This window comes from Ranitomeya imitator, chromosome 1 (assembly GCF_032444005.1).
Source record: "Ranitomeya imitator isolate aRanImi1 chromosome 1, aRanImi1.pri, whole genome shotgun sequence".
In the NCBI taxonomy this organism is placed as follows: Eukaryota; Metazoa; Chordata; class Amphibia; order Anura; family Dendrobatidae; genus Ranitomeya; species Ranitomeya imitator.
Genome location: NC_091282.1, coordinates 78621664 through 78634877, shown reverse-complemented (window position 1 = coordinate 78634877; position 13214 = coordinate 78621664). Strand labels below are relative to the sequence as shown.

The following is a 13214-nucleotide window of genomic DNA, read 5'->3' as shown; positions in this document are numbered from 1 at the left end:
CTTGCGTAGTAATCTGATATTATAAATGTACCACTGCACGACGGGAGGAAATGTGCAATTGTAGGCTCATTGGATGTGTCAGCTGGACCCTCGAATTCTGGTAATGCCTTTTGATGCTTCTCCCAACAGAGCATGTCTGGGAGAGCAGGATCAGTCAATTGTCAATACCAATCCAGTCATATGGCCATTTGTGTGTATGTGTGGACATAACTGTCTGCCAAGCGAGCATTCAGCCGATAGCCGTCTTGTATGTATGGTCAACTTATAGTTAGGACTTCAGTATTGATCATGAAGGTCCCATCAGCTGTTTGCTGGGGCCATAGTGATGTTGTGAGCCCTGCACCATTATCAGTCTTAAGTTGCTTGCCTACCAAGTGACTTTGCTAAGGGTAACCGTGCTCCAGACCCTGCAATCGGCTGCCTAGTGGGGGTGCCAAGAGTCAGGTAAGACCTCTTGAGATCTGATATTGAAGGGCTGTTAAGCTGGCTATACACATTGGACAGTGGTTTGCCAAAGGATGGTTTGGACGATTCTGTCTTCTCTACAAGAAAGCCACTGAGTGACACGTCGTTGGGTGGCTTATCTCTGAGACAACAATGCAATCGTCAGTCCGAAATCAGACATGTCCATTCGACAGCTCCCCGGACCATCAGTAGGCCGGTGCCCACATTACACATTAAACCCTCGGCTGAATCTGTCAATATCGGCGGGATCAGCCGATTTTATTGTAATGTGTATGGAGACCCCATAGAAATTGGCCATCATCACGGTGTTCCTGGGAGACCAGGTAACACGTTTAGTAGCTCAGAAACTTATGTACATATTTTAGGGGAAATTTGTCTTGAAATGTGTTTCACAGGCTGCACACTTATTTTCCCACTAATGGAAGTTCTATATTGAGACATGGACCACTAACCCTCCTCTCTGGTCTTCCACAGGGGCACTAACCAAAGTTCGCGAGAGCAAGAAGCACATCGAAGAGGGCAAGATGGAGCTACAAAAGGCTAATGAAATCCAAGAACGCTGTAACATCATATCTTACGCCACCTTGGCCGAAATCCAACATTTTCACAAAATCCGTGTGCGGGACTTCAAGTCACAAATGCAACATTTCTTGCAGCAACAAATAACCTTCTTCCAAAAAGTGACGCTAAAGTTGGATGAGGCGCTACAGAAATACGACACAGCCTAGTTCTCCCCATCCAAGAACCCGGAACTCGTTCTCCTCGTTTTAAGGAGGTTTAAAACTTTTTAGGTTTTTTTTTTCTTTTTAGTAACAACTCCTAAGAAAAGGAAGATCCTGTTGCCAATAATTGGCGGTGGTACACGAATGGTCGTACATTTATTTTTTAGTATACTGTGATTAATAAAAAAAAAGAAAGAAAAAAAATGGACTCATAGATCCATCATAGCGCAATTGTATTTAATTATATTATCGATGCTTACACTACCATTGTACCTTTTTGTCCTGGAGTATGCCGTTTGCCTTACCATTGAACTAGATCACGGCGCATACTCCGGGTGGACTACGTAACTTTCAAGATGACATCATCAGTTGCCTTTTTTGCTTTTTCTCACATTTTGGATTTAACAAAAAAATCCTCAGTTTACAGAACTTTTTACTTGAGCAATTCTTCAATCCTTGTGCCTTCCCAATCTTTTTTTTTTTTTTTTTTTTAAATAGTAATAAATTCATATTTAGTCACCGGAGGGAATGCATCTGATGTAAATGTAGGGTTGTGTTTAAGCTCACGTTGTTGTTTTGTTCCTATCAGCACTGTAGTTTGGGCACATTTAGGCGTATTTATATGGAAGGATCTGTACTGGGAAAGCAAGTAAGGAATGGTTGTGGTTGAGATAGTCACCCTCTCGGTGGTAATAAGGAGGCCTTTTTTTTTGTTTGATGGTAGAATTACCAGTAGGATACTCCTTCACTTAAAGGATCAATCTGTTTTCATTATTATTTAGCCATAGTTACTGAAGGGATTGTCCGTTCTTGGGCCTTAGGCTACAAGTCTGCAGTCACTCGAATTTGAGAACACCCCCTTTGATTTGAGGTCTGGTTATTCTAACTCTACTAGTGAACTCATATTACAGCTCAATTCTAATGGTCATATGTTGATTGAAAGAAGAAAAATGTCCAGGCTCCACCGAATCCGTCAAGATAAAAAAATTTTATTCACAAACTTGTAACATAGAGGGTACAAACTTCAGCACAAACCATGTGGGTGTGAATCTCAACGCATTTCTGGAAACTAAACTCTTTTAATCATGACATGACATGATGACATGTCATGATTAAGGGAGCTTAGTCTCCAGAAACACCCACATGGTTTGTGCTGAAGTTTGTACCCTCTGTTACAAGTTTTTTCTTCACGGATTCGGTGGAGCTGGACATTTTTCTTTTGGACTTTACACGTTTGGACACAGCGGTTCCGTGCTCCCGAAGTTCAACTAATGCATTACGGGTGAGCTGGTTTATTTCTCTTCTCCTCATATGTTGATTGAGCCATAAAAGTGCTCGGGATAACCTGTCGGTGTGTGAATAGGTTTTGTACAACCCCGTTGACTACTATGTAGCCACATCCCGTTCAGATGCTACATCTTGAGTATTTTCCTTGCAGTGTTAGATCTTCTCCGTGCTCGACATTTTAGGACGTGTTTCCAGAGTTGGTTTTCTATTCTGCACTTCTGCAATGATTGCGTTTTTTAGTACTTTTTTCTAGAAGAACATTTTAGTATTCTATCGCATGTTTTCTACCACTTCCTTCCCTTCAGACAGCACAATTTGTGAATATGGCTTTTTTTTGTGGTTTTTACAACCGTGTGACAAGTGAATAAAGCATTGAGTCACTGAAATACCACATGTCTGTCTCGTAGAGGTTCCAGCCAAAACGTATCCTGTTCCCGTTACGTCTTTTTATGGCATTTGATGTCGCCTATTATTCATCACAACTTCAAGGACTAATCTGGAAGATTAGGAGAGGATTAGGTTTAGGAGAAACAGACTGAGACTAATGAGAGCAAAGATGAAAAAAAGAGTGTTCAACAATACTTTACTGAAAGAGTTACTGTCTGTGCCAAGGCTGAAGATTATGGAACCGAAAGAGAGGAAGAGTAGCCTAAACAGCACCCGACTCTAGGAGCAGATATAGACCAAGATCTCCAGTATCTCCTGGGCATATGGGTCAATGCAGTCCTGTGAAATGCCAAGAAAGAACTTTCTTGCACAGAAAGATCCCAAAATTATATATTTTATATTTTTTTTGGAAAGTGCCATTCCTGTCCATAGATAGACTGTAACTTATGTTAGCCACACACCGTCAACAGTAACCGGTTGACCGCGAATCCTCCTGACCTCTCTAAACACATGCCCTACATGTTAATTGGAAGGAGACTGAAGCCCAGTCTTAGACTGGCCCATAATTAGAAGATGGACACTCTTTCCCCTTCTTCACCCATGTTTCCTCACTCAAGGAACTGCTCCTATGTCAGCAGATTGCATCTTGTATGCTGGCATAATAATCAGTTACTGGCGATACGCCCTCTCCTGCATAGTGGGATGTGTTGCTGACAATGACGCAAACTTTGAGATCAAAAATCATAGTAACAAATGATCTTCCACAGTGCTAACGATTCCTCCATGTAAATGAAGCTAAACCAGCACCAATTGACCTTCTATATTGTCAGTTGTTACGTTTCGAGGAGATAATTTGCCTCTGTAAAAATAAAGTACCCAAACCGCTATCCGACACCTCCCCTACAGACACAGGGTTGAGTATGCTGAAATTCAATATGGCCAATTTTTTTCTTGTTTGTTCTTGCGCCTCTCCGTGCACTAGAATGGTCTCCTCTTCCACTGTCTATAAAGCTAGTCTTTTTAACCAAGTGAGTGTGGACCTCAAAATTCCCTTCGTGAAGAGTTTAAGACCAAGCCTTGCTTGACAAAAAAGATTAGATTTATATACAGGGAAGAAGGCACTATATCTTAGAAATGAGGAGGCACGGGAATAAAAGAAAAAGTACACCAGAATTAGAAGAATAGTGGCATCCACGCCTAGTAAAATATTCCATATTTATGGTAAGTGATTAAAAAATTACCAAAGTCAAAAGCCAAGATATATGGGATAAATATCGGGAGAATAACCTAGTTTTGTAGATTTTTCTACATTTTGATATACATGAAGGTAACTGGTGCTCACACAGGACTCTCACCAATGATTTGTTGTCCCGTGGGGCCTTAAGTGTTATAATTCTACATTTGTCAGAACTGATTATAAGCATCATCCAATATGAGAATTATCATAGATATTATAAGTATCATCCTTTACACTTTCCATGGTCTGTTCTGACCTACTCATTTTGGCTTGGACCTCCACTTGACCAAGAAGCAAAGCGTAGACTAAAGTTGTAATAATGTTAGAGGAGTTTTGTTTAATCAGATCTTTAAACCATACACATCTTATCGCGTTTTCTCCCTTTCGAGGGCCTTCGGGGCGATAGCCAAGCAAAAGTAGCCTTTTTTTCTACACCTGTCCATAATTAGAAGATGAGAACTTTAGCTCTTCAGGGACATCATACAGTTAAGAATGGCCGTACAGCGAGTGGGTCAGTCAGTGAGTGTGATCTGACGCAGCTGTGAATTTTGCACAACACCACAGTGTGACATTCACCCGTGGCTAAAGTGCGAGTTTTGAGCAGCTGTGTAAATTTCCATTTACGTCTATTGGAATGTAAACCTCATACCCCGAATTTTGTAGGACAGATGTAGCCACCAAATGTAGTCGGTAAATTAACACCATTGCCAGTGGGTATCTATAGTTTCCCCCAATGGTTATATGATGGGAATGCACTTAGAGGTTATCTGGGACATTCGTATTTTTTTTTTACGGGGCTAAGAACTTACAATCAGGGTGTTGCTACCTACCTCCTTGGCGCCAATCTCTGCCAGATCAGAGCAGTCACAGATTGCTCCTGCCAAGAATTATGTGGTTTCCGGTGAAGTCATGTTGACAGAGTAACGTCTTCTCTTTCACTCTGCTCTGTTGATGGGGCATCACTGCCGAAGTCCTTGTCATTGACAGTCGTCTCTCTGCTGCCTAACTACTGGGAGCTGGCTGTCAATCAGCAGGACGTTAGCAGTGACACCCTGTCGACAGAGCAGAAGAGGAAGAAGAAGAGCTCCTCTGTTGCCGTGGGGTCAAATGAGAGGACAACTGGCGTTGTTCAACGTCGGACAAGTAGATGGCAACGATTTGCCCATAAGAAAAAAAAAAAATAGAAAAGTCCCAGATAACCTCTTTAATGTATTGCTAAATACACTGGGGTCATTTTCTTCACATTCCCAGTTCTAGTATTGAATGATAATAGACCAAAGATTACAGTAAGACTTAAAGGAACATTCCAGTACGCATACAGTTTGTTCTGCCGGTGTCTGTACACTATATACAATCATTGGATTTGGTGAGTCTGAAAATGTGCCACGTTTATCAGTGGCATGCTCAAGATGTGAGACTCAAGCTAATGGACTAAAAACGTGACCAAGTGTCCAAGGTCCAGCAAAATACCCCTAATTTACAACGTGCAGCGGTGTGATCATTTTGGCATATCTTCAGACTGCCCGGACTGTGCGATTATTAAGCCCGCCATATACTTTAAACTAATAATGGCCGGATCCACCAATATTGAAGGGTTTGGACACCAGTCGAATGTGTATGGAGGTGCCTGACAATCTGATTGGGGGAGCTATTGATCCGGCATGCCAGATTCTGGACTGCCGATCCTTTTGTTCTCCCAGAGATGCACCGTCACCAAACATGGCTGGCGGCAGCCCTCTCATAGAGGGTACAGGAGCTCTCTGCCAGATGAGCTCTCGTATGTGGGCTGCTGACCGAACCATCAGTTGGCCGACAGCCATCTCATTAATACATATGGGTCAGTAATTTTCAGTTGAGTGATTGTGTGTATTCCCTCTACTTATAAAGAAGTGGGTAAGTGCACACACAGGTATTGTCCACCTTATCTTTTTTTTTTTTTTTAAATAGTATGCCGGAGACATGATTTTGTGGCACTTACTAATATATTGCTAACCTATAAATATTATAGGTTCTCCTTTACTTGTTAGTGACGACCTCCTCACAGACTGCCCAGCTCTAAAAATGGCTGCTACCGGAGGAGCATGTGACTAGACCAGGTCTGGTCACATGCTCCTCCATCAGTAGCCTTTTTGACAACACGAGAGCGGTGCCGTCTGTGAGGAAGGCGCCACTAACAAGTGCAGGAGGAGAACCTGCCATACTGGTATTAGTAAGTTACATAATCGTGTCCCTAACATTTATTAAACTATTTATTACACCCCCTCTAAGGCTGGTAAAGATGTAAAAAAGACCTCACTGTTGCCCATAGCAACCAACCAGAATGTAGCTTTCATTTTATGTTCTCTTGAAAAAAATTAAAGCAGCTATGTGATTGGTTGCTATGGGCAACACAGGCAGCCATTATCTCAGACAATTTCATCGGCTCCAATGTGTCCCAAAAGGGAAAGGAGTCAGTAATTCAAAATTATTTGATGACTGTAACATCCCTTTAAGCTATCTGAGGGCAATTTTGTGTGTTCAGTCCATTAATTCCCTGCAAAGTAGTGACAGGAGGGGATGTGGTACTGAATGCGGGCCGGTTAGTATGGCTGACTCCACTGATAATGTGAAGAAGGATGTAGCGGGGATCTTGATGACCTATGTGCATGTGTCTATGTCCGCTGTCTGACATGTCCATCTGTCATTGCTCTTTGTAATATATTCATGTTATAACATTTCTCTTGAAAATTAAAAAAAAAAAATTTCCTATTCCTGCACCTTACCCTGTGTCTTTTTACAATTTTTTTTTAAATTCCCCCTTATTCATTTGTCTTACATACCGATATAGCAGGGCTGAGCTTGTCCTACCGCACAAGTTATGGTGATAAGTGATGTTATTTTACATAGGACTGCAGGTAAAGCTTTAACGTAGTCTTAGATGCATTCAACACCTTGAAGGAGTTCTCGGGTGCAAAGAAGTTATCGTCTCTGTAAGATGGGTGACAACTAGTGATGAGCGAGCGTGCTCAGGTGCTAACTGAAAGTCTTTGGCGTGCTCGAAAAATATGTTCAAGTCCCCGCCACTGCATGTCTCACGGCTGTTCGACAGCCACAACACGTGCAGGGATTGCCTAACAGCCACGAGACATCCAACCTCGGGGACTCGAACATATTCGAGCACGCCGAAGTCACTTGATTAGCAGCCGATCATCTTCGGATAACACCTTATCCCAGCATGTTCACTCATCACTGGTGACAACTTGTAGATCGATGGAGTCCGAGTGTTTGAACCACCAGCGATTGCAGAACGGGGCACTTTTATTGCCGTTAAAATGGAGGGACAGTGCACATGCTCGACCACAGATCCATTCATTGTCTACGGGGCTGTTGAGGCTGCATTCAAAAGTTTTCTGGCAGCACCAAAGGGAGTGAATGAAACAGCAGTCGAGCATCTGCACTGCTCCGTCATGTGTAACCATCATTAAAGTGCCCTGTACTGCCGATTGGTGGGGCCCCAGCAGTCAGACCCCCACGATCTGTCAGCTATGTAGTGGATAGGTGATAACTCCTTTAATAATTTTGGCAGCAATTTCTGAACTTATTGACAAGGGGATTGAAGTATCTAAAAATTTTGCCCCAAATACATAAAAATGTTTCACAATGTTTGACAGATTGGGTGTAACTTAAAGGGAACCTGTCACCTGAATTTGGCGGGACAGGTTTGTGGTCATATGGGCGGGGTTTTCGGGTGTTTGATTCACCCTTTCCTTACCCACTGGCTGCATGCTGGCCGCAATATTGGGTTGAAGTTCATGCTGTGTCCTCCGTAGTACACGCCTGCGCAAGGTAATCTTGCCTTGCGCAGGCGTGTACTACGGAGGACTCAGCATGAACTTCAACCCAATATTGCGGCCAGCGGGTAAGGAAAGGGTGAATCAAACACCCGAAAACCCCGCCCTATGACCACAAATCTGTCCCGCCAAAATCAGGTGACCGGTTCCCTTTAACCCTTCAAAATGTTGCCTGTTAGTCTTCAACGGCACAAAAAAAAGACAAACTTTGCACTTCTAGGGTACTGGAATTAAATTGTGTAAAAATGTGAAACAAATTAATTAGCCGAAAAATATCTATAGAATAAAAACTATACCGACATTGTGGCGTAAACAAAAAAAAAAAAGACAAAGGCTGAAAAAAAGTTTGTAAAAATGACTCAAGCACATAGTGAATTTGGTGCATATATAAAAATGTGAAAAAGACCAATGACTCTGTACCTATAGCCCTGATTCATCATTAGCATTTTTTTAAGTGATTTTTTTTTTGCGTCATATTCTTCAAAATAGCACACACGGGATATGTTTTCCGCATAAAATCAAAGATTCACTTTATTTCTTTCTTTGGAGAAAAAAGTTACATAATCCTTTGAAATGTTGCACATGTGTTCTCCTCTGGGCAGAGATAAAATTAGGCATATCTTGTGCTCAAGAGTTTGCTATATTTCGAAAAGTTGCAAATGATGAATTAGGCTAAAATATTTGCAGAAGTAAAACTGTGCCCATATTTTCAAACAATAAAAAAAAAAAAATAGCCATGTAAAGGTAATGAAAAAAAATTAAAAAATCTCACATTGCATAATGAATACGGTGCAAACTCAATAGTCACTGTTACCCGAAAAATAATAGGCTCAGTACCAGTATTATTGCTGCATTCACAGCTAAATTTCACACAGGAAATATTGATGTTCTCATAGAATGTTGATAAAAAGAACTTGAACATTACACGTGAAATTTTACTCATATTTCCAACTATGCATTTTCTAGACTGTTCTTTTAATCGTCTTTCTCCAACCTTGGCATTTAGGTAACAAAAATGCAAAAAAAAAATGCGATTTTCAACATTTAGCCTTCAATTTTTTTGTTTAGTATTTGAGGGTCGTTTTCTTATACATTTATTAATAAGCCAGTTTTTACCTGCACGACCAAGCCAAATTTTGCAATTCTGACCAGTGTCACTTTAAGCGTTCCAGAGTTATTACCACATAAACGGATCCCACTGAGTGTTTTTCTTTCGTGATATATTGTACTTCAAGACATTGATGTAATTTGTCCGATATGACTTGTTTGTTTGTGAAAATAAATATAACGAAAATTGAGCAATTTTCAATTTTTATGACCTTATACCAGGGAGTTATGTCACACAAAATAGTTACTACATAATATTTCCCACATGTCTACTTTATGTATTCATGATTTTGAAAAATATATACGGTATATATTTTTTAGGAAGTTTAGAAGGGTTAAAAGTTGATCGGCAATTTCTCATTCTTCCAGCAAAATTTACAAAACCATTTTTTTTTTTAATTTTTGGGACCATATCCCATTTGAAGGGCCTATATGACAGAAAATATCCAAAAGTGACACTGTTCTAAAAACTGCACCCATCAAGGTCCTTAAAACCACATTCAAGAAGTTTATTAATCCTTCAAGTGCTGCACAGGAATTAATGGAATGCGGAAAAAAATGAACGTTTAACCTTTCTTCACAAAAATTTTACTTTGAGGCAAATCTTTTTTTATTTTCACAAGGGTAACAAAAGTAACTGGACCCCAAAATTTGTTGTGCAATCTCTCCTGAGTACACAGATATCCCATATGTGGGGGGAAAACTACTGCTTGGGCGCATGGTAGGGCTCGGAAGGGAATTAGCACAGTTTGACTTTTTTAATGCAAAAATGACTGGAATCGAGAGCGGATGATAATTTCGCATTTATAGAGCCCAAAATGTGCCTAAGCAGTGGAAAGCCCCCACAAGTGACACCATTTTGGAAACTAGACCCCTCAAGGAATTTATCTAGATGTGTTGTGAGTAGGGTTGAGCGACCTTTACTTTTATAGGATCGGGTCGGGTTTCACGAAACCCGACTTTTTCAAAAGTCGGGTCGAGTGAAATCGGCCGATCCTATAAAAAAGTCGGGGTCGCTCGAAACCTGAAACCCAATGCAGTGCATTGGGTCTCCATGGTTCCCAGGGTCTGAAGGAGCGGAAACTCTCCTTCAGGCCCTGCGATCCATATTTTAGTGTAAAATAAAGAAAATAAAAAATATCGCAATACTTACCCTCTGACGCGCCCTGGTACTAACCGGGAACCTTCCTTCCTTAGAATCAGCCTTCCAGGACCTTGCGGTGACGTCGCGGCTTGTGATTGGCCGCCCATGTGACCGCTCGCGCGACCAATCACAAGCCGCGACGTCACCGAAGGTCCTGGAAGGGCTGATTCTTAGGAAGGAAGGCTGCCGGAAAGAAGCAGGGCGCGTCCGAGGGTGAGTATATTCCTGTTAGGTATATACTCACCCTCGGACCCGCCCTGCTTCTTTCCGGCAGCCTTCCTTCCTAAGAATCAGCCCTTCCAGGACCTTCGGTGACGTCGCGGCTTGTGATTGGTCGCGCGAGCGGTCACATGGGCGGCCGCGCGGCCAATCACAAGCCGCGACGTCACCGCAAGGTCCTGGAAGGCTGATTCTAAGGAAGGAAGGTTCCCGGTTAGTACCAGGGCGCGTCAGAGGGTAAGTATTGCGATATTTTTTATTTTAATTCTTTATTTTACACTTAAATCTGAATTCCGATACCAATTCCCGATATCTTAAACATATCGGGAATCGGTATCGGAATTCCGATTCCAGATTCAAAAGATCGCCGACTTCATGGCCGACCCCACACAGCGGTCGGGTCGGGTTTCATGAGACCCGACCTTGCCAAAAGTCGGCGACTTTTGAAAATTTTCGACCCGTTTCGCTCAACCCTAGTTGTGAGCACTTTGAATCCACAGGTGCTTGACAGAATTTTGCAATGTAAATATATATTTTAAATATAAAAATACTTATCTATGGGTGCAATAGGTTTTTTTTTTATTTTGTGACCTTTTTTTAAAAAAAAAATATTTTTATAATTGTTTTTTACTTCATGACCACCTTGTGTTACCATGGTCTTTGTAAGTGCTGCGAGATAACGATTGCAGCATTTAGGAGGTTAAACTGCCGGGAGCGGTGCAGGAACCAGTCCTGGCAGTGAGAGTCTGTTATCGGCTGTCATGTTTGCCGACTTTCCGGCATCGCGCACAGCTCCTGTGTGCGCAAAATTTCCCAACCAGGATGTATGATATGTATAAGGTCGTGAAGGGATTAAACGGCATAAATAATGTATCACAGGGCTGAGTTTTGTGCTGTGTTTTTGGAGCAGAAAGAAGAGTGGTTTATGATCTACTTGTGGTTTTGGAGAGTTTCTGCTGTGTAAATGCAGCAAAAAGCACATTCTGAACACACACTTAGGCTACGCTCACACGACCATATTTTCGGTCAGAGTGCTGTCCGTGGAAAAGAACAGACCGTAGTCCCGACCAATGTTATTCATCAGGCCTGTTCACCCATTATTAACATGTTTTGGTTTTGTACATTTTATTCTCTATTGATGTTTTAAAAATGAATGCCATACAGATAGCACATGGCTGCCAATATGGATGAAAAATGGACCATTTTTTATTTGTGTACTTGGCTTTAGCATGTTTTGAAGAGCTTCAGCTGTACGGTTGCATGGAGGACTTTACACCTGAATATCTGGCTGAAAGAACATTAGGAGCATTTTGAGGTGAGCTGCTTGTATTATATGGTGGCTTTTTTATGATGACTGCTTATAGTGGCTTTAAAAAGTATTCACCCCCTTGGCTTTTTTACCTATTTTCTTTCATTGCAACCTGTGTTTAAAAATGTTTGTAATGTGATTTGTGTGTGATGCCTCAGCACTAAATAGCCTTAGGCTGGTTTCACATTTGCAGATGGAGGTGCTGCGGAGGGCTGCGTATGTCCTCAGTGAAGCTCCGCCCACCGCCGCACCTCCTCTGGTCAGCTCCGCCTTTTTATGAGAAAAATAAAGGCAGAAAATAAATTTATGGGATCTAATAGCTAAAAATTGGCATTTGCATATACACCCCTTTTGTTATGAAGCCCCTAACATATTCTGGTGCAAGCATTTACCTTCATAAGTCACATGCATAGTGAAAGATTGCACACAGGTGGACTTCTTAACTGTCACATGGTCTGTCAGTATATACACTCTACCTTTAGAGGCTTCAACAGCATTAAGCAAGAGGCACCACTAACCAAACACCACCATGAAGACCAAAGAGATATCCAAACATGTCAAGGACAAAGCTGTTGAGAAGTAGAAGTCATGATTGAGTTGTAAAAAAATATCCCAATGTCTGGTGACCCCCCAGAGCACCATCACATCCATTATCATCAAATGGAAAGAATATGGTACCACAACAAACCGGCCAAGACAGGGCTGCCTACCAAAACTCTCAAGGAGGGCATTAATGAGAGAGGCAGCACAGAGACCAAAGATAACCCTGAAGGAACTGCAGTGTTCTCAAGCAGAAAATGGAATATCTGTCCATATCACCACAATAAGCCATACACTCTGTAGAGATGGCCTATATAGATGAGTGTGGATAAAAAGCCTTTACTTACACACAAATATTATAAGGCTCGTTTTGAGTTTGCTAAAAGACGTGTGGGAGACTCCCCAATTGTAGGGAGGAAGGTGATGTGGTAAGATGGGACCAAAATTGAACCTATTGGCCACCAAGGTAAATGCTATGTCTGGCGCCAAACCAACACAGCTGATCATCCCAAAAACACCATCCCCACAGTGAAACATGGTGGCAGCATTAGGCTGTGAGAATGTTTTTTGGCAACACAGAAAAAGAAAATGATCTGAGTTGAGGGGAAGATGGATGGTGCGAAATACAGGGATATTCTTGAGCAAAACCTGTTTCAGCCTGTGATTTTAGACTTGGAAAACAAAATGTTCACAGCTGTAGTTATGTTCTTTACATGAACTGATGCAAACCATCAAAAAAATTTTTTAATTCCAGGCTGCCTTACCTTAGCAAAGCACAAAAATGCCAATGGGGTTGTATACTTTCGCAAGCCACTGTAGGCTTCCTCTGCCACCTACTAGATGAGGAATGGTTTTCTCCAAAATGGAGACATGTAGCTTATCTACTGCATGTCCTATAAGCAGTGAGACATCCCTGGATTGGACTGTTCCAGGAGGTCAGGGGTATGTCTTCATTTCAACTACAGCG

At 41.7% G+C, this 13214-nt stretch overlaps 1 protein-coding gene across 2 annotated transcripts in view; it reads left to right on the top strand.

The window, feature by feature from the left end:
• SNX18 (sorting nexin 18) overlaps positions 1–13214 on the top strand; it is a 71197-nt gene that overhangs the window by 31481 nt on the left and 26502 nt on the right. Inside the window, exon 2 of one of the 2 annotated variants that reach the window (XM_069748466.1) lies at positions 940–6846. The exons of the other annotated variant lie outside the window; for it this stretch is intronic. Within the exon in view, the coding sequence (XP_069604567.1) occupies positions 940–1193 (254 nt within the window). The 3' untranslated portion in view covers positions 1194–6846. Of the gene's footprint in view, positions 1–939; positions 6847–13214 lie in introns of those variants that run through there. 2 annotated transcript variants of the gene reach the window in all.